Below are 22,872 nucleotides of genomic sequence, written 5' to 3' on the forward strand. Positions count from 1 at the left end.
CTGACTCTTAAAAGATACATGGTCTGCGTCTCTGCCCTTGATATTTTTGACAGGGTTTTGGTCCACTTATCTACTAAAGCACATGCTCAGTAGCAGTCGGTATAGAAATTTGGAGTAATCATCCAAGTATATAATTTTAATGGGGTTTGCTCATGAAATGTATACAAGCACATCTGGTTTGGGAAAAACAACAAAACAACAAAATTGTATCGGAGGAGATCTCATACCACTCTCACATCTGTACCGTAAACATTAAGCTACAGCCAGCAGCTGGTTAGCTTAGCTTAGCATAAACACTGGAAACAGGGGAAACAGCTACTTTGGATCTGTCCAAGGTAGCGAAATATGCATATCAGCATCCTTAAAGCTCACTAATTAACATGTCATATGTTATAAAATGTGCCTTTTTACATGGGGTTATGTGTTGCTTTTACACTTTATAGACAGTTTATAATCAAACAATAGAAATTGGTGAGCTTTAAAGGTACTGGTATGTGGACTTTTTTTTTTACATTTGGACAGAGCCAGGCTAGTGGCTGGCTCCAGCCTTTATGCTAAGCTAAGCTAACTGGCTGCTGGCTGTAGCTACATATTTTTCCCGTACAGACATGCAAGAAAATGAATATGTGTGTTTGCCACATGTCAAACTATTCCTTTAAGCTGAACAGTCAAAATCGTTATATGCACAGTGATTTGAATATGTTTAGCTTTGGGCAATGATTACACTTAGTCCTATTATCTGGTGGTAGATGCATCCCCACAGGCCAGCTCTTTGCAGTGACTACTGTTCGCCTTCCATCATTCTGACCACCCCCTGTAATAACTAAATAAATGACATTTTTTTGATTTGAATGGGTAAAGCATGCATTACATCTAATCAAAGTATCAAGATGTTAAACAGTTATGTTAGATCTTTATTCCTGAAGAGATTGGGTATCATACAATGTTTTTGATGCATTTAGAGAAAACCAGATTTCATGGCATGTATTCAGGAAACAGAATGAATATGGGGCTGTGGTAGACCCTGTGGCTATATAAAGATTATAGTCATTATAATATTATTGCTTTCATCACAGAGGAGGGAGATTATGGGCCCTTAAGACAAAGGTTATGGTTTCCTTACAGGCCCACCTCTAAATCTAACCAGTAACACCTAAGTTGAAACTCTAATGGAGTGTTTTGTATGACCACATAGGCCTAGATTAAGTTGATTTTGTTATATAATCAAAGTCATTGCACAGTACTGAACTACTGCTCTAAGCAGTTAATTAATGACAAAATGCCCATAAATGCTTCCTAATATCATTGGGTATTATATAATGATTGCATTGTGCTCATCAAGTACAAATATTGACTCTTTCAACTTAAGTGTTACCTTAATAAGCAAGTGAAAATTGTGTAACATTGTGCCCAGTTCAGACGGGTCATAAGAGGCCAGTGATGCATTTTCAAATGTAAAATGCACCCTCTAGCAACATGTTTTGTATTTGATAAACCAACAAATTCATAAAATCGCACATGGTAAAATAGTCTATATATGAAATACCAAAAATCCAGCTGTGAACAAACATGAAAATGGAAACAAGGTAATATAGTTAAGGCTAAACATCTTCGTCTATTACCTTTGTATAGCTAAGTCAATAAGAGGAGCATGCAATCAACATAACATTGCCACAATTTTACATTAAACAACAAAAGCAATCAACTCAAAACAAATGTATGTGCCTTTCGTCACCACAAATTAGAACCATGTAATGTAGGTTTTCCATGTGGTAAATCATATGGCTTTGTGCAATTTTTCACTGTCAGTAAATTCACTAATGAAATTGTGTTTGTAAAATAATATATCAATAAATGTCATGCCAGAAATTATTGAAATTCTGTTCTACATGCGCTGTTTCTTACATGCCAGATTGTGCTAATTGTACATCATCCTAAAAAAAAATATTCTTCCGTCATAGCATGTACACTTACACCCAGGAACAAATGTGCTCAATTCCATCACCCTACTTTATATAAGGTATTTGTGCACATATTCTACATTTCTTTAAATATAAGAATATTGTCCATTAATAAATTAGGAATAGTACAAGGACTTCGGGTAGGGAAATAAAGGTGGATGGCATAAGTTAAAATATGTTGCCTGCTTTATGTAAAGCGATCTGAATTCATCTTTCTGAGTTTGGGCGGCAGATGTCCGTCCATCCTGCCCCCTCCTCCCCCAGCCAGCCGCTGCAGCTTGGGAGGTAAGTCTGCCACTGACTTACTCATGGGCTCTGTGTTGATCTTGGAGGCCTTACCAGCCTGCTTATCATCAGAGACACCGGGAACAGAGCTGATTCGCTGCAGCTTCATGGGCAGGTCTCCAAAGCTGTAAGTCATCTCTGAAGTGGTGGAGCTCATCCTCAGTAGCTTCTTGGGCAGGCCGTCCCGCCCTGTGATCTTCTGGAGCTTGGTGGGCAGCTTGGTGGTGCTGTCATTGTCCTCCAGGGTCTCCAGGCAGTCCAACGAGCTGTTCTTCTCCCCGCTGTTGCACAGGGATGGAGCCATGAGGGGCGAGGAGAGGAGCAGGGCCTCCTCTTGCTCCTTCACGCTGTATGGAGGGGTGGGCACCTCGAATGTGGCGTGGAACTGAGAGTAGTCCACCTTAAAGAAGCCTTCCTCCAAGGATATAACCGGGAAGAAGCGGTGTCCCCACAGAACCTCGTCCTCGGTGTATGACGTCCTCGCTTGGCAGGTCATCCCTATCAAAGAGGGAAAACACACAGAAAAGACTGTCAGATTTGTTTCTGGGAACCAGTGTTGAGGCTTCACAAATTAGGGATGCCACAGCCCGACACAGCAGAGCCGAACATTTTGGGATGAAATGTTCCATGAGTCTAGTATCAAACAAACAGAGCCATGTTTTAATTATATGCTTGGCATTGTTCCATAAGAATCAATATGGTATTCACCAGGACTCCTGTCATTTTAAGATCACAAAGCTAACAACAAAAAGTGCCTCAATAAACAAGTACTGACTATATTACAGAGACAGCTGCCTAAATAAAAGCTTAATTGATTTTTCTGTTTCCAAATGTGATGTTTACAGGCAATTCCCTGGCTAACTTGAAAAATAATTAAACACACAGCCGAGTTATTTGCTGTTTGTGTTTTACAGGGGCTAATTATTTAGTTTTATACAACTGGTAACACACAAGCCTCCATACTTTCATTCAATTTTCACCGGCATGCAGCTAATCTCACATCTGAAAATGCACTAATGCAACCAAAACTCTTCATAAACATCTCAGGACCAACTCTTCTGCCAAAACATTTGCCTGCCAACAGTAACACTTTGTCACTGCTTACACAATGACCTGAAAATAACTGACAACAGGTAACATCACAGTATGTGTCACTATTGTCTTTGGAGTATCTTTTATTGGCTCATTTATGCATTTATCATAAACCAAGATTCAAATATAACAAAAAGTTCATTTTTCTGTGGATTGGGCTACCTCACAGCATACGTCACAAAAATTAATCAGAACTGCTGGAATATGCTTCAGTAGACTTTTTTTTTCCATTGTTGCAGAGAATAATTCCAGTTGCACGAAATGAAACTAGTAATTCCAGTAATACAATACAAAACTATATACATTTACTATATATACTGCGCATATGGAGGATAGCTACAGATATAGAAATAACAGTGCCAGTCAACCCTGTCTTTTGCATTTGCATTATGTCCTCTCCTGTAATCCACCTGGGAGAGAATCTAGCCTGATCCATCCCTGCTAATCTTCTGCAGATATGTCCAAACATCCAGTGTTCATTTCATCCAAAAGGGACATCTGATCATGCGGCTGACGCTCATGAACTTTCCACATGCATGAGGAGATGAGTGTCTCTGTGGGGTTGAGGGAGAGGGGAGAGTAAGGTGGAAGGAAAAGTGATCATCCTGGCATCGGCTGTAAACCGTTCACTGTTCATAATCTGATGTCAATATATACTGTATGTTTCTTCTGTATCATATTTAGTTATTTTCTGTTTTGTTTACCAGAGTCTCCACATCAGTGCATACAAAACAGGTTAAGGGTGACCAACATTCAATGCATTTAATGGAGGAGGAAGCGATGCTTGTTTCAGTTAGTAGAAAAAATAACACAGGTCTTCCCCACACCACCTCTTATGCTACTTAATAGTTCAGTCCACACCTTAAGCTTGGCTACTAGCTACAAAAGATACAGGATTAAGATAATCAAATTGCTGGAGAGGCAAAGCCACAGGAGTAACAGCTGCAGGCTGCAGGCTTCAGAAGGTCTAGCTCACACTAACATTTAGCTCTCTGTAATAAAGGGAATTGAGTTTAATCCAAACTAAAAAAAAAAAGTAACACGAAGAATCTGTTACATAACATTGTTCAGCTTGAGAAAAGCCTAAATGGGTGTGACAATTCAGTTAAAAGCATTTAATTCTGTCATTTGGAGATTACAAATTAAAACAAAATATCCTATTTCGCATGTTCTATGTTTGTGTGTGTACCCGTAACCGTGCTCGGCAAATTCGGCACCAGATAACAGATTATGATGCGCTTTGAATACATTTTCGCTCACAGGGGACTCTGAATTAAATCCCCGCTTAAAAATTCCCCTCACGTCCTCAGACACAAATTAATGCAATTAGCAAAATCATGAGGTTTGAATTAATGATCAACAATATTTTTTTTCATGCAAAGTTATTGGATGCTTATTAGTGATTACTCATCACCATTATTCAACAGCTGTTATCATGGCTGCCTGTATCTGTATCACTGCTTACACCAAAGCTCGATCCATCTTAGAATAGTTATCATTCTGCTGAAAAAACAACTTTCATTTCTTACTGAATGCGAGCAGAGAAAGTCTATAATTAGGTTTACATCTAAAACAAAACACAAAATTGTCCATATCAGTCCAGAAAGCCCTTATTTTAGCACAGAGGAATGGCTGGAGGCACTCATGTTCAAGCTTGTTGAAATCCATTAGGAAATCAGCGACTGCAGTAGGTTATTATCACATGTTTTAATTACCAGCTTAATATTGTTCTAGCAGCGACAGTTGGGTCCAAACTAAGACGAAGTGCTTATTCACAGGGAGACGCTGCTGCTGATTGCGAGGATGTGATCACTGAAACTGGAGGCATCTGTGATTCCGCCCGATTCCCAAGGTCATAAAATAATTCACTGATAACAGCTCTGTACACAATCGCAGATGTGCAAGAGACTGAACATCAAGTGCGTTTGGGGTATTCAAAACATTACTTCTGCACTATTGCTTCAGAGTCCCAGAGCCTTCAGGCATATGGAAGTGAGCTGCAGTGAATAAAGTGGGCAGAGCTAATGAGAACTTTAGGGCCAAAGCGATTGAGAGTTAAGTGTGAATGGAAATCTTATTGCAATGTGAGCCTTTTAAGCTGCCTCCGGTCAAAACATAGTCACCATTTGATCGAGCAGGCTTACGCATACTGAATGTGAGAAAACCGTGGTGTAAAATGCTTTCTCTTTTGGCCTAACAACCGCTAATCAGCACCAGAAGTCAGCTGTACCTGCATTATTGAATAGCACAGTCGATGCAGCTGCGTTAACTGGACACCCATACCGTAAATACAGGGCTAAAACATCAATAGCAACTTTATTGGTGCATGATAGAAAAAAAAAGGTTGGAACAAGTGAAATGAAATTGTGCCTGAGGCAAAAGGTTGCTACAGTAATACACAAGACCCAAATAGCTCCATCTTACATCTATTAATAATGCTCTGTTGTTCCTGCAGATGGTGTATGAGTTACTGTAAAACCTCTGTCTCTGTAAACCCATGAACCCTGCAGGCCTGGGGCTGAACCTGTTTCCCCTTGTCCAGAGCCACTCAACACACACACACACACACACACACACACAGACACTCACACACACACACACACACACACACAAGTCTCACTTATGTGGATAGTCTAATCAGCTGTACCCCTCTTCAAAACTAAACAACGCTATCTGTGCACTACACTTAATCACGGCCATTAATATACATTTAATTTCCATACATTATTCAAGGGTGGATGCCTGAGCCATGCATAATTATAGACACGGTTGCATCACACATGTACAATTGTGTTGCTACAGACCAGCTGTTCTGCGACACCCACATTCATATGGCACATGGTATTAACAGGCATCGCAATGGCAATGACCTGTGTGCCTCAACTGTGACTGAGGCCGTGACACAGTTTGAGTTATGACAGAAATGTACACATTATGTAGAGGAAGACGTTAGACAGAGACCTTAAGATGATCTGAACAGAGTCCAGTTAAACAGCTTAAAGTAGCACCAGTATGAAATAATAAAACCAGATTTTGACATTTTCTACAGTTATTGAAAATAATTTCTAAAAATAGGAAACCCAGTCATATGAGAGTACCCATGTCGGTGTGTATTTCGTATTGCTGGTAAAGGCTTATGTAACTCTAAAATACACGCCTGCCCGGGACTCAGTGTTTCTATGGAAACAAAACTGTAGGAATGTGTGCATGCGACAGCCATAAACCTTTTCACTGCTGAGTTTGGTCAAAAGTAACAGTGACAACACAAAAGTGTCTCTCTTGGATCACGACGGTAAAAAAAAGAAACATCCAAACTGCTCAAAATGGATTTTCCACTGAGGGCAGGTTCAAATCATCCATACGGCTCCAGAGTCAGAGCAAAATGGCTTTACTGTCACTGAAATGTGACCTTTTACAACACAAAACCCCAGCTCAGAGTGTCTTTGCTTTGGCGGAGTGGGTAAATCATATATTTTGGTGACTTCTCATCAGTGAAGGCCGGACCTCATCTTACAAATGTCATCTTTATAACAGCACAGAGCAATTTTCTCTTCCTCTATCATCTGTCACTCGTGTAGTACATTGCAGTGTTTTATATCCGTGGCACCACGTTCTGTATCATACGAGCGCTGTGTCATAAACACACACACTGCCGGGGATAAAAAAAACAAAAAAACCTTTACTATCTCTGCAACTGTTTGCTGCTGGGAAGATGCAGCTATCACATCACATCAGTGGGAAAGAAACACCTCAGATGTGTGGTGTGCAGTGTTGTCACAGGCATTTAGGGTGTTGGTACCATCAACGTACAGTATATTAAAAAGTGAAACCAAACAAGCTTAAACTCTGTAGTAGGTACATCTGTCTTCTTATTTTAACATGTTTTATGGGGCTTTTTCCTTTATTTGATATGATATAAAGAGGTGTCATGTGGCAAATGTTGCTAAATCTTACCAGGAGCATAGTGGTAACACTGTGTGCCTCTCGACCACCAGGATGCGCCACATCTAGTCTCTATCTACTACCAACAAAAACACTAATATACATGGCCTGAGTCAAAAACACAAAGAATGCATTTTTGCATTTTTAAAATGTGATATAATGGAGCAACACCTAAAAGATTTAGTCAGTTAATCGACAGTCATTTGAGATAAAATTCATCTGCAACCATTTTGAAAACTGCTTAAATGTTCTTTCAGCAAAAATGCTGAAAGATTTTCTGCTTTGCTTTGTGTTAACCTGAGCTCTGCATGTTAGTGGTGCCCATTTTTGTTTTTACAGAGAGAGTAAAATTGTCAGATTAGTCGATAAAATGATCTTTTGCTGCAGCCCTAACTACATAAAATCAGTAACATTAAAAACAAATCAACTTAGGCGTAATCAGATTCATTCAGTCTTCAACTCACAAACAAAAAAGCACACACACTAACTCTGCTGGAGCAAAGAGGGGGCAGAAGAAACCAGGAGGAACAAAGCATCACTGGAATCGATGAGGAGACAATTCCTCATTCAGCCCATGAGGAGAGAAATTTGTAACTCTGTGGATCCATTACACTTCTAATTTCTGTAAATAGCTATCTGTTCCCCTCTGTGACTCAGTATAAACCAAAACCAATGCACTTTAAATCCTGAGTGGAGTGGCCCTTCAAAATAACGTGCAGCGCGGTGAGAGATCCTGTACCACCCCGCCGGCAATATTACTTACGTTTCACATAAAGAGTCTGTGCATCGACTTGCAGGTTCTTATATTTCACACCAGGTGTACAATGAAAAAATCTTTGTGCAGATGATGATGTTGCAAATTACCAAATGACTACTCTGTCTCTTATCCCAGCAGTCTTATCAATATGTGAGGGTATTTGAAGGCTCAGTTCAAATTATGATCTGTGTTTCAAAATGATCAACGATCTTAAGTGGTGAAAGAAGGCAGCTCTTCCACCATGGATAAGTAAATACAGGTGGAAGTCTTGCATTCAAAATTGCTTAAAACTGCACTAACCAATAATCATATATTACAAATGACTAAAAATGTGTAATTGGGAAGGGGTCAAACAGCAGACGGACAAAGTTAGACCTTAACAGAGCTGAAAGGAGCGTGATCAGTGGATTCCCAGGTGGCCAGAAACATGACTTTGAATGACCGTTAATGTTCCTCTGTGTCTGCTGGAGGTATAATCAGCCAACTGTTTGCTAACACGTTTGCGATAACTTCATGAGGCATAAATATGCCACTGTTGTATTACCATCTCGTTCCGCTGCTCCCAAATAGTCCAAAACATCAATTAATATCTACATTAGGAAGGAAAACAAGTATAAGAGTAAAATGTACTTACATATCAAATACAAAACAATTAAAATCTATTGATGGATTGCTGTAACACGTAAGAAACATTTTGCACTTCTTACTTTTTCATTTGAGATTAAACTCTCTGTTTAAACAATTTTGGTGGATTTTCATGTTTTCAGATGGATTTCTTATTCAACATCATTTGTTTTGGATTGAATACAAATGAATGAAACCTAAAAGTCGAGGTATGAATTACAAATTATGCATAAATAACATACTGTTTGTAAAAAAGGAAATTATGCGACATCTTAAGACAAATGTCTTAAATGCAGCATAACACAGCTGTATATTCAAGTAGAAAATAAAATATGATTAGGCACATTGCAATTAATGGCAACTTGTTAGAGCCATTCCATGACATCTCCAACAATGAATACGGTATACAGGTTGTGGGATATATGATCTTTTCTGACTGGCCAATCCTACACAAGTGTGAAATCCCTTCAGAAGTCCCTCATCGCTTAAGTTCACCAGGCAGTTTACTGCTCTCATGCTGTATGCGATATCCATGTGACAGCATGAGCGGCATTAGAATAATCCTCTGCTGAATCCACAATTTCAAGACAGATATATGAAAAAAATGTATCTCATTAAAGGTGCATTTCGGAGGGGATAGAAGACACGTTTTTTCGCTTCGATGTGTGCAGGTGCATGTGTGCATCTCAGCAACAATTATGTTTTTTAAAACACGAAATCCCCGAGAATAATCCAATATGGAAATAGAATAGGAATTTTTTTTTAAAATGAAGTGGACTTTGGAAATGAGAACGCAGCACTGAGATGGGATGCCTGTCTGGAGATTATAGGTGCTGTATCTCCACTGTACAGTCTCTGCAATATTGCACACACTGCCATCTGATTCTATTATGGGCAGACAAAAAGCAAAGAGGCAGGAAGTGTTGAGAATAAACTTTGAGATTTCGATGCCCAAAAGCCATCTCAGCTTGAGACTCTAAACAAATGCACTTGTCCTTGATAACACAGAGCTGGTTGCTTCTCTGGTCTAACAAAGTGAAGCAGCCACAGACTCAGCGGAGTGACAGCACAGATAAAATGGGTTCTTTGGGGGCTGGAATAGAAAAGCACTGTAAACTCGGAGGCAGCCTGCCAGTGTTTCTTGATAGTAGCTGAGAAAAAAAAAAAAAAAACCTAAGTGGTATTCACAGACTGGCTCGTCTAAAAGAAGCTCATCCAGGTTGTAGGAGCTGGAGGATCATATCCGTTTGGTGCCGGGCTCAGTCAGATTCTCAGCTGCAGATCTGCACTTGACACTGTGAGGACAGAGCAAAGACCTGAGAGCAGAGGTCTATTTACTGCAGATCTGTCAAACCAGACAGAGCCTCAATCTAGAGGTTTGTTTTTGTTTCGGGGGGGCAGCACCATTATATGATTCAACAACCCACCGGCACCAAGCAAATGACACCCAAAATTGACTGCTATGAAAATGAAGATTTATTCAAATGACTTCCCTAGATGAACTCTAACAATGCGAGTCACTGAAAAAGGAAGGTGGGCGTCAAAGAGTTCTTCACAAACCTCCGATTTAGTGACAAAATCACAAATAACCCCCCTCTCTCACTCTCTCTCTTTATGTCTTTCCTTTTCACTCAAATGACCACACACACACACACACACACACATATAAACTCACTCACCAGTGCTGTGCTGTCAGCAAAGTCCCCTGACAGTCTATCACGGCTGTGGAAACAGCTCAAGTGTTATGTATGAGAAAAATGCTAGCAAAAACAAGCATGAGACTCTGGACACTGCATGCACAGAGCACCGCCACGCAACACCGGCCAAGATTCATCCTGATCTCATTGTCGGGCACTCGCCGCGGCCAAGGCTATCCACAAAATGCCTTTGTAACATCGCCGGATTGTGAGGAACAATAATTAATGCAATTAATTATCCGGTTCCTCTCTCTTCTTTTGCAAAACAGGAAGCAGAATTTCCCTTTGTCTTGTTTTTGGATCTGTGGTAAAACATACGAAGCTGCTGCGCTAAATGTGCTGGTGGAGAAGAAGAGGAGAATATAATGATGCAGGGCAGCGTGTTTGCTGAAGAGACGAAAGTTCAATTCACATGTCTGAATAATGTGGTTCTTAGTAGTTTGGCTTTTCACTAAGAAATGTTGCAAAGGATGGAACAAATTGTACCTATAAAAGAATTTAAAAAAAAAATCTCATTGTGATACAGACACTGCTATTGTGGCCACAAGTCCTGTCTGATCATCTGTTTCTATGGTGACCACCATCAAGTGGTAAAGTGTAGAAAAATGCACAAGCATTTAGTGACCTGTTTTCCACAGTTTGACTCTTCAAAGACAGAAATAAGTCCCCTTCCTCAGTTAAATACTGTTTTAGAAGGTAGGTTCCAGTTGTTTATTCCACCCATACAGCATCGGCTGAGCAATGAGAACAAGGAGGACACTGATGGAGGGAAAAGGCAGGAGAAGTGCACTGCTGTGGGGGAGGGGAGAGCCTGGATGCTGAGGCAATTGCTTGAGTGTGGAGGCTGTTGGAAAGGGAAGGAAGGAAAGGGAATAGGAGCAGGAGCTGCCAACCATCTCCACACAAGGTGGGGTGTCATGCAGGCGAGAGGAACATATGGCTGTAGGCCATTAACACAGCCAGGAGAGCGCATATTACCAAGTAAAGGCAATTCAGAATACTGCTGTAAAGGGAATCAGTTGAGCAAAACGGCGATTGATGGATTCCCCTCAGGGCAAACAACCACTGTTGGTCATATAGGAAAAATCACACTGGGGACGTGTCCAAACCAACCAGGGCTATGAATGATGTTCTCTTTATTATATATTGAGTGCAGAAATGATCAGAAAACCATTTTCCCTCCATAAAACAGAGTGAGTGAGAGCTGTAATCTCATATTGATCTCAGCTATTAAATCTACTTAAGACGTGAAGAGGAGTAACAGCTGAAAGCAGCGGGACAAAAGAGGAGTTTTTTAAGCTTTGAGAGATCTCAGACTTAGATGGTGCGGAAGAGCGGTAACTCACTGTTGAGACACTGTCCCGACTGTTTTTTTTTTTTTCGTCTGTCACTTGAGCTCGAGAGAAGAATATTCCAGTAAACTGGAGCATGTCTGAGTAAAAAAATAACATGAGCGACAACATGCATTGTGTTTAGGCCACAGAGCTGATTCACCTGCACCTCAGGGAATAAATGTTGCCGGGGACAGATGCTGCAAGTGCATCACAGCCATCCTCATAACCTCTTAAACAAGTGGAGCTACATCTCAATAATGGACCCATAACACTTGGCCCTGGGTGTCCATCCTCCATCTTGACAGGGGTTAATACTGAGGTCTACAGCTTGTGTTGTTAATTACTGAAAAAGTGACCTTCTCACAACAACATGGCACACACGTCTGCAATGACAAGACTGGGCAGCAATACTTCCAACTCTTTGTGGCATGACGAGAAGACGAAGGCACTGTGTGGGAATACAGCTCTGGTGCTTTCGGCGCACAAGTTCATCCCAGGTCTGCCGCCACACCTCCTCTACCAGTGATTTATTGCCATCCAACAGGGACTTGACAAATCCCTAAAGACACAATTACCGTGCTCCCCCTCGGGAAGCCTGCACAGTTCATCTAAAAGGGATAATGAATCCAGGATGACATAGCTGGTTCGCTGCAGTGCCCATTATGTGGGGTTCATCCCCAGTGCAATTATTGTATGTACAGTAGCCATAAGAGGTAAATCTCACTGAATCCTCTTGTTTGTTTATCTAAAATTAGTTAAGCTAATTTCAGTTATTTAATCCAACATGCAAGTTAAAGCAGGCTGCCTCCGTGCAGATCAGAATGGGTAGCTGTTCAGCAGATGCCAATATACAGGGGGTGGACAAAATATCACCGACGCCTTTATAATGTAATCAAATTACTTGCAACAAATATTTGTGAAGCTTTTATAGTTCGGTTAATTTTTAGACTGTGTGAGGTGTTGACTCATCTCTATGGTGATTTTGAGGGTGCAATTTTTCTTCTCATTGTAATGAACTGAATTAGAATGAATGTATTACTCCTATGTGCAGTATATGCAATACACGATATATTACAATCCAGTACGTACTCAAATCCTTTTCTCAAGTAAAAGTAGCAATATCACAACATAAAAATACTCCATTACAAGTAAAAGACCTGCATCCAGACTCTTACTTGAGTAGGAGCAGATGTATTTTCAGCAAAATGTACTTTAAGTTTAAAAAGTTAAAGTTAAAGAAAAGCTGAAGCTGAAGGTGAAGCTAACTGATGCATTATGTTTTGTTTTGTTTTTTTGTAATGAACACCAAAGTTACAGTCGCAGCAAAGTTTATTTACACTCCAGCACAAACAAAAACTTTGGAATTTAGTTGAATGTAATAAATCGGAATAAAATGCTGTGTTGAATGTTTGAATAAAGTGTATGATTATATCATTTCTTTGATATAAAAACTTGTACCACAACACCTCTTCATGACAAATGTAAACATTACCAATATTTGTCATGCTGAAATATTCAAGGCTGGAAAACGTCACTAAAGTCAAATGAACCTATAGAAAACATTTTAAGAGAGAGCTGTAAGGTATCCAAGCATGTGGCTTATCGCAGCTGGAGCTCAGCAGGGACCGCCACTCCTCTCCCGAGTCCTCACCCTGAGCACATTAGATTTAATTGGAAACTCCCGCTCTCGCCTGATCTGCAGCCTTAGCCTACCCACTGAAGCCACTTTAACCCTTTGACCCTGCAGGGCTGTGGCAGGGAGCGCGACACCAGGAAGAGAGGACTACGCTGTCAGCGTAATGATTCAGAATGAATTATGGTCAGTTTATCCGGAGGACGGCGCAGGCCCTCACAGCTGGCTCATATCCGGGGTTCACTTGCGCCAGCGTTTACCGAAGCTCTGAAGCGCCTGACGTCAGGCGACCCCAGACCTCCGGGGCTACGGCCTCTTGCTCATATGATTGAAACTATTAGGCCTCAGGCGCAAGAGAAAGCTCTCCACTTTCATTTCAATTACTGCTGGTGATGATAAAACACAGATCGGGCCATGACATTGGCTGCTTGGCTAATCAGTGGCAATAGATGTGTCCAGTTAATTATGCTGGCTGGCACTGCTGGACAGAGTCTGCATCAAAGTAATTATTACCCTTAGTTTCATTTTATAAATATACCCTTTATGTATATTTGTTGCACAACAGCAATAACTTAATTGAAGTTGTGATGATAGTATCATATAACAAAAAATCTTTTCACAGCACAGGTCAGGTATTTGACTTTTTATTTACCCACACAGAGGCAAGAGTGTGTTTAAAGCCTTTTCATTAAGAATTTGCTCATAAATATTAATTCTGCTTCTTTTCCTAAAACTTTAATACCACACAGGTCCAAACACGGACTTCATTTAAAAAAAAAAACAGTTGCACAATTTCAAATATTGAGCATACAGGTAGGTGATTCATTATTCAAAGCTGTTCCAGTCACATAATGCATTTATGCACACAAAAACACATGAATAAACATTACCAGTTGATCCAGTCTATATGCAACCAACCCCCTGCCACCCACACCCACTTTAAAACGAGCAGATAGCTGGGATATTCTATTTTTTATTCTATAGCAGTGAATCATAGGAAAGCCTTGTAGCAGCATGAAAAAGAGGGGGCTGACAGAGATCTCTGAAAACAATCAAAATCAAGGCACGACTTCATCGCAGAGATAACCAAACGTAACAAGATATGAAATGTGACGCTGTGTTTCACGTGCAACAAACACATCCAGCGGAGAATCATTAACAAACATGGAGATTATTAGTTAGTTATTAGAGAGTGCCTGCCTGCGCTGTTTGAGAGTGTCATAAAGTCTAACTGTAAAAATTAAAAGTACCAGTAGTACCAGCATCTAAATAAACACCAAGTTTATCATGACGCAAACATTATGTGTAAAAATCCTTAAAAAACACACTGCAGTTCTACTAAGAAACATGCTAAATATGACTTATTTTCAGCATTTGATCAATTGCAGTGATCACACGCCACACATCTGCATGAAAGTCACATCACTCTGCGAAGAAAAAAGGGTTTATGCTGAAGATACAGTTTATGAATCATTGCTTTTCATGGCTGATGAGTGAATTTAAAAACACGTTGCAGAGCTTGTGAGGATCCCAACGCTGTGTTTTGCCACCATGTCAGACCGCAAACACCACACAAAGTGTCATGGAGAGACTAATGTGCTGACAGGCTTCTTTCTCTTCAGTAGTGAAAACGAAATCATCAGCCCGATTTGCTTTGTCAGTTATTATTTCTCTAATCTGAAAAACTGCCTCGTCTTAAGTGACATAACTACACACCCTCATCATGCACGGATGCTGTGGTCTAACTGCATCCCGTCCGAATCCAACACTGGAAATCATAAAATGAATTTAGCTGCAATACACTGATTGGCTTCATGCTTGGAGGAACCTGAACGTCTGTTACTGGCAGCTACAGTTTATTTTGGGTTCTTAAGAATCAGCTCCACTAATGAACAGCTTGCCTCTGGCTTGGTATTTAAGCCTCTGTAATGTCGAACAGTGTTGCTGGTGTTAATGGGACACTTATCTAAACTTCTGATGTATTTTAAGACCGCGTGCAGTAGTTCTGAATCAGACGAGGAGCCAAAGCCAGGCCATCATCAGCTCTGGAGCGGTACGCTAAAAATGACCCTGCAATGCTAATAATGCTGTTTATCTTCACTTGTTCATACAGATTTCATATTTTTAGAAGACACCTGACATGTCACAGGTGTAAATAATGAAATTAATGATGGCTGAATTCCATTTAGCTGCTTCAGTTGCAGGGTCCTGCTGTGGCGCATGCTGGCTCACCGCGACATTAAGTACATTTCCATCCACCGGCGGAAACAAGACAACTAAAACAAACAACTTTTCACTCTCGGCTGAGGTGGAACAGTTGGCGTACGGATAAAAACAAAAAGCGACGTGTGACGGAAACAGACTAAGCAGATAACTCAAGACGTGCATGAAGTGTGTGACTTGAACATCCATCGCAGCTTCCAGCTTCTACTGAAGAGACAAGAAGTGGCAATAGAGTCTGCTGTGAAAATCACACAGGTGTTCTCAATCACTCCTTCTGATTAGACCACCAGACTGTCTGAAGCCAGGCGGAGCTTTGCTGGAAATCACCAATAAGAACGAGAACAGGATAAGTTGTCCCGCCCTAAACAGGAGAGTCCGGGAGCTGTCAGTCAAACACAGTCCTGAGATGACGTCTAATTCGGCAACGTGAGTTAACACCTGTGTGAAGGCCACACGTGTGTAAAAGCTTTTATAGGGTGACACTATTAGCTGATAGTAGATTATCACAGATCCACAATGTGTCCTCAAACAGTACATACAACTAATTTGTTTCTAGGGTAATGAGCACTGACGCTGGGGTGGATGGTGGGCGTACAGAGTGCAGGACTGTAACACCAGAGACCAGAGTTTCCTTGTGTGGTCATGGTGAGGCAACAAAAGCACTTTGATTAATGATGGGAAAAGGTTTGGCTTAAATTACATGTAAATAAAGTAAACATGTCATGTATTTCAATTCTTTTTTGGCTTTTATATTAAACCAAGATCAAGTGCTTTGAGTGCTTAAACATAACCATAAAATGTTTATTAATGCTGTAGCTGCTAAAACGGGATACTACACTGCAGGAGTGAATATTGTGAAGTAAACAAATGTGTTTACCAACAACAGTTTTACAAAGCGTTCCTGAGTCCATGTAGTAAACTCCTTTCTACAATCATGTGTTCTCAAAGTGTTGAGCCTCGCTCCATCCTCGCTTGTTAACAACTGAGCCTTTCCAGGATGCTCCTTTCATACCCAATCATGATGCTATCACCTGTTGCCAATGAGCCTGTTTACCTGTGGAATGATCCAAACAGGTGTTTTTGGAGCGTTCCACAACTTTCCCAGTCTTTTGTTGCTCCTGTCCCAACTTGTTTAAAATGTGTTGCTGCATCAAATTCAGAATAAGCAGATATTTACAAAAATCAATGAAGGTGATCAGGTGAAGCATTAAATACAGTATATTGTCTTTGTACTGTTTTCAGTTGAGTAGATGTCAAAAAGGATTAGCAAGTCATCACGTTCTGTTTTATTTATGTTGTGCACAACTTTTCTGTAATCAGGGTTGTAAGTAGCATATAAGCATTATTCAGATGTATGCCTGCCATATAATAATGAAAAGAAGTAATATTGAGATAACAACAGAAACTGGGATCAGCTTTTCCAGCAGACCATATCTGCAGATGTCACTGCACTGCGGACTGAGAATGAATACGCCGTAAAAATCGGATAAGTACATATTTTTGTCACAACATTTGACTTTCTTGTGTACTTGTACTTATTATTAATTGCTATTAGTGCTGCACACAAATGCCCAGTATGAGCTTGGCTGCAGTCATTTCTTGTTATTCACTCTAGCAGTGTTAGTCCTCTTTTCTTATCCAAACACCTGTCATCCCTGCAATGCACAAATAATGCAGAAGTAACTCAGCTCTGTGTTATTGTGCTGAGATTCACATCAACAAAGTAACAAGGGGGGGAATCGCTCACACACAGGGCCCGACATGCACATTTACTCTGCAGCCAATGACACTGTAGTGACTCTAAAGGCACTTGTTGGGGAGTGATGTGGATTGTGTTACTTGTATTGATTGTTAGACATTATATGCGTTAGTGCTGTTAGCTCAACCAAAACTTGCTACTAACAGCTTCTTGTTTGTGCCTTTTTTCTCCCCCTGCAGCTCACCTGTTTTTCTCAGAGCAAGCAGTCAGACAGCATGTACAGTGCATTAATTGCAACGTGATGTAATGCCAATTTATCCTCAGCAGCACAACATCTTACTGCAGCTGTGTTAGAAAGCCAACGCGATACCACAAAGCCACAACTGGCATTGCTCCAGAAGAAAATATGCTGCTACCAGACATCCTACATGTCTCATTTGGAACGTGCATCATACTGAGGTGGTGATCAAAAACCGCCTTGGGCTCCTATTCAAAAGGAGTGAGGAACAGCTCATACCTTTTTATACAATGTAGAGGTTGTCAGAGGTTACAGCACAATGGAACAATTCTGGGCTCCTACGTGCTCTACACTCCTTTTTTCTTTTCCTGTGCATTACTTCAGTCAGTCCAAAATATTTTTGTGTGATCTCGGGGAACAAAAGGTTACTATGTCAAAGAGGGTACACTGTTGTGTCTGTTATTATCTAGTAGGAAGGACAAAGAGCCAGTAATTGTGAAGCTTTAATGTGCAGCGGAGAGCAACTTGTGTTCCAGACAGTGGTTTTTCCACAACAAAAAAACAACACTGATCTGGGGAGTTGGGCAGCTTCCTCGCTAGTAAACAACAAGCCTCATAAATATTTCATCTTATTCTTTCTCTGCTGTATCACCTGTTCTGGCAGGCTTCATAGTACAGTAACGCCTCCGTGTGCTTTTTCATATTTCAAGAGAGATCCTCCTTAATACCAGATGATGTTGTCAACAAAGCAGCTTCATTTCATGTTCGGTATCACATGTTTGCCCGGTTTATTACTGAAACTGTGATTCCTATACCATAGGAATAAAAAACCTAAGTTTAGGTGCAGTGCTGCAATCCTGAATACTCAAGGAGAGGTTGCCATGGAAACAGAGTTACATTGGCCAGAAATGAAAGCGTCTGAGGATTTAGACTTTCACTGTACATAAATTTTTAACCATAGATTGTTTCTACATCAGCCTTTCCACCAACTTCACAGAACGACAACTGCTCCTCGATGCAGACGTGTCTGCGACGTAAAAAAAGGTGCAAAACAGTCCAGGCCACTTTAATCAAACCTGAGATTATAAATGAAGATGATATGATGCCATACACTTCTGTGAAAGTCACTGTAAATCCTGTAAATGTCTGCTAATATACCTGTGACAATTCAATCACATGGCTGCACTAAATTTTTACATACCTTAAAGCCAAAGCAGCCTGTACACAGCAGCAGGCTAGTTCAGGCTAATTAGCTGTACATTACAGTTACTCTCATAAGAAACTTGAGCTTTAGATTTTTACACCACATGTTTACTGTTTAGAACTGAATTACTTAATAAATCACAGAAGGCAAGAAGAAGCATAGCAAGAAAGGGTCACTGACGGAATCAGGAGACCAGATGCTGCAACACAAGGGATGATAACGATATGACGATAAAATCGCATCACGATATTGCTGCGATTATGATATTATTGACAATATGACAAAATATAATGTACAGCTTGCCAAAGATTCTGCAATGCTATGCTGAGCCAGTGTAGTCTGTCTGCTTGGTTTAGAGCACACAATGAGCTCTTTTCAGCTCCCCTGGTCCTCAACCGGGCGCTTCTGCTTGAGGTGGTGAAGTAAGTTTGTTCTATTGCCCCTTTTGTTCTTACAGTCTTCTCATACTTCTTACGTATTACTGCAGGTTGTCGTGCGTCTGATCTTTTGTAACCAAACATCTTCCACATAGAAGATAAGTAAATAGTGCTGTTACTTTCGCTTTCGGCCATGCCTGTTGTTGCTGCGCGTCAACAAGTATGTTGACAACGGAATGTTCTATCATCGTAGCACGAATTATTCAGCATATTAAAAATCATACCGGTATCATCTGAAATTATATATGGCCACTGCACCCAGACTGTGCTGATACTAAACATATAAACATCACGTGCATCATGTCACAAACTGAAGAATCAGACCTCAGCTGCAAAGAGACTTTAATACAACTGCACTAAATGACTATCAGAACTATCTAATAGCAACTGAATATCTCTGCTAATTGCTGTCTACAGTGTCAGCCTGTAAGCCTCACTGTCACATCTCCATATGCTGTTTTCTCTGAACCAACCTATTACAACTGTTACCTCTATAGCGCTGAAGGAGCTCTCCCCACACTATATCAGCTGTGTCAAATAAACGCTTGAATTTAAAATGACCACAGTGGAGGATTTTTACTCGGGGCATTACTCATCTTGTGGAAATGGAATTCCCTAATTCCAAAGGGACCTTAGAAAGCAAATTATCATCCCCTCCGAGAACAGCAGCCATGAGGTAGGTGCTGCACAGGCACAAAGGCGGAGTGGAATTTGTTTCAGATGAGAAAAAGAAAATGTATACAGCCTAACAGTGACCTGCCAGAGTTTGAAAGTGTTCAATGCATATATTTAGCTTGGAACTTGGCTCTACTTCCCCAAACCCAGAAGGCGTTTTAATGCATACATTAAAAAAAAATGTTGAACTTCATGCCCGCAACACAAAATCAGTCATCTCTGCTGTATAAATGCTAACCACTGCTATTACTAGCTTCTTTGCATCTTTGCCAAAGTAGCAAAAATCAGTAAAATGCAATTAAAAGCTCAGCAGTGAGTCCGTTTAGATGTCAGCTGTCAACACCAATAAAAGAGCTCAATACTGTTCATAAGATTTGAAGCAGAAAAAGACAACACAACATCCTCAGCCGGTGTACATTTAGCCTGCAGCCACAACACGCAGTAACACAGAGTCCAAGCTCTCGTTTTCAACAGCAGGCCTGTAAAAACGTGCGTGGTTACTCACCTGTAGTCTCTACTATTCCTTCTAGTATCACCACAATTTCAAACTGCTCTGTTTGCATGGACCTCTGGGAGAGGTCGTAGAAGGGGCTTTTGGTGTCAATCACATGGCAGATCGTGAGTGGTGAGACGAGAAAGAGCTGGTCTGCCCCGGTGCTGAAACCCACGTCCAACTCCAACTGATCCAGCGGAAGAAACTCGCCTTCGGGCGTCTGGCGAGACTGAGGAAGCGTACGGAAAGGGACAGAGACAGAGAGGTTTAGTGGGGGAAGGAAGGGGTAAAACAGACTTAATCTATTGATTATCCAGCGCCTTTGTGTGAGCTTTTCGTGTTTTATGTGCAATGAGAGCAACGAATGGCATCTAAAGAGCCATTTGTACTGCATGAATTTGACTTGCACCACTTAGTCCTACAATTGATCCTCTCTGAAGCAACTAAATCTAATCAACTGGTTTCCTAATATTACGGTCAAATGTGAGGATATTTTCTATGCAGAAAGTCCAGCACATTGTTTGTATGTTAAATATTTCTATGCATGTGTGCTCTTCTGAGAGTATAATGTATCTTTGGTGCTTCATTATATATATAGTGTGGTGTTCACTGATATTTTTAAGTGTAATTTAAGTATATTTAAGCACACAACTGAGATGCTAATGAAACTAAGGTTGTACTCTTGCAAATCTATTCAAAGTGAACTATTTTGACAAGCAAAAGTATCCAAGAACACATCAACAATATAAGTAAATCATATTTAAGCACATCTTGAATACAACTTTTAACACAAACTAAGTACAATATGAGTTGTTTAAAGTTCACACAGCTTTAGCGTGCCCTCTGGCTAAAAAAGAGGTGTATAAAGTGCTGTTTCAGAAAATATAACCACACTTTTTTTTTCTTGTTTTCTATTGTCTGCTCGGGCGTATGGGGGTGGAGGGAAGGGATGGGAAATATGAGGATACTCAGTGTACTCTTATGCTTGTATTTTCATCCATTGGCGCTAGTTATTGTACACTCTTCAGATATAAAAAAAAGATGTTGAAAAATATTTCTTAATATTGTTGCAGGACGTGGATGCTAGGTAGAACACTGCGGTGTGGCTGTGATAAAACTGAATTTATACCTTTTAATCGGCTCTGCTCTCACTGTACACCTAGACTGTATATTAATGATGATAACTGGTGGACATGCATTGCAGAGAGCATTGTTAGGCTTTTCATGGTTATAGACTTTTGTGAGCCAGGAGGCTGACAGCAGGGAAATCCATAGCTGATGCTCTCCTAATGAGGAACAGCAGCACATTTACACCAAGTTGTAACACACAACCACTTTGCCACAGTTTAATACAGAGCACAGGAACATGCTCTTCTCCTGGTCTGATGTAGTGACTCGCCGGTGTCGTGAAGACCTCTATGGCAAACATGATGGATTATTCTTCACTTCTATCAGATGTGCAAATTCTATAATTTGTGAAATAGATAAATGAGTGGGTCACTGATTGCTAACATTCGTATAGTCTATTTGTACTATTTGCGCCATCATAGTGCAGAATACTTGGAAACCAGAATGAAGCTTTGTCTGTGGAAGGCATCATGGCTTCATGCACAGTTAGGAGTAGGCTTAAATGTCAGTGTGTAGGCCTTTTCAGTGCCAGCTTCCTGAAAAAGAAAAACACGGACTGGGCCATGATAAACAATGGGCACAGACCTAAAACACTGGATGCCTCCCGTCTATAAGTAGCATCACTTACTTTCAGCAATTTGCAGCGGATCTGTGCAGAGACCATATGGCTGTTACGCAGGTTGCCGACCCTGAACATGAGAGTTAGTTTCCCATCGCGCATAGAAATCGCCGCATGTTCACTGAACATCAGAGTCTCGGCCCTTTTCTTGGGCTGAGACATCTTGATAAACATGCAGCCGATCAAGAAGGCATCGACGATCGATCCGAGGATCGACTGGAAAAGAAAGAGAATGATCCCCTCGGGGCATTTGTCTGTGATGTATCTGTAACCATATCCTATAGTGGCCTCGGTCTCTATGAAGAAGAGAAAGGCTGAGGGAAAGTTATAGACATTGGCCACACATGGAGTGTACTTGTCATTGTGGGCTTTGTTGAGGTCTCCTCTGATGTATGCGATGAACCACCACATAGAGGCCATGAAGAGCCAAGCGACTGTGTAGGTGAGGATGAAAATAAATAGATTCCAGCGCCATTTCAAATCTACGAGTGTTGTGAATAAGTCTGAGAGGTATCTGCTGGTTTCACCACCCAGGTTCCCATGCTGGACGTTACATCGCCCGTTCTTATCCACGAACCGCTGCCTCTTCTTCTTTTTCTCTGGGGGAGGCTGGTTGAATCCAGACCCGCTGGATGAGGTGGTCACTACCTGATAATCGTCCCCAAATTTCTTTCGAAGTGCAGACATACTACGATGACAGCAGCGAAAGAAATAACAAAGGATTCAATAATAAAAAAAAAAGTCTGGGTTGTAGTTGCTGCAGTCGTCAGTGCCCGTGCGCAATGTCTCCTGTTTGGAAATAAAGGCGATAAAAGTGCGCTGTGTTCGCCC

The 22,872-nt window shown here is 40.8% G+C and overlaps 1 protein-coding gene across 1 annotated transcript; it reads right to left on the reverse strand.

Moving 5' to 3' along the window:
- Positions 1-2,148: 2,148 nt before the first annotated feature.
- On the reverse strand, positions 2,149-22,728 carry kcnj3a (potassium inwardly rectifying channel subfamily J member 3a). The gene is made up of 3 exons (XM_041950391.1): positions 22,051-22,728; positions 20,307-20,523; positions 2,149-2,744 (listed from the first exon to the last, which is right to left on the reverse strand). Exons 1-3 carry the CDS (start codon positions 22,726-22,728, stop codon positions 2,149-2,151), a joined length of 1,491 nt encoding a protein of 496 aa, XP_041806325.1.
- Positions 22,729-22,872: the final 144 nt, after the last annotated feature.

Source organism: Chelmon rostratus, chromosome 13, assembly GCF_017976325.1.
Source record: "Chelmon rostratus isolate fCheRos1 chromosome 13, fCheRos1.pri, whole genome shotgun sequence".
In the NCBI taxonomy this organism is placed as follows: domain Eukaryota; kingdom Metazoa; phylum Chordata; class Actinopteri; order Chaetodontiformes; family Chaetodontidae; genus Chelmon; species Chelmon rostratus.

Coding starts and splice junctions, on each gene's coding strand:
- kcnj3a (XM_041950391.1), bottom strand. CDS start 22,728: ATGTCTGCACTTCGAAAGAAATTTGGGGACGATTATCAGGTAGTGACC. Junction 20,524..22,050: donor TCCGCTGCAAATTGCTGAAA/GTAAGTGATGCT, acceptor ACGCTTCCTCAG/TCTCGCCAGACGCCCGAAGG. Junction 2,745..20,306: donor AGGAATAGTAGAGACTACAG/GTGAGTAACCAC, acceptor CCTCTTTGATAG/GGATGACCTGCCAAGCGAGG.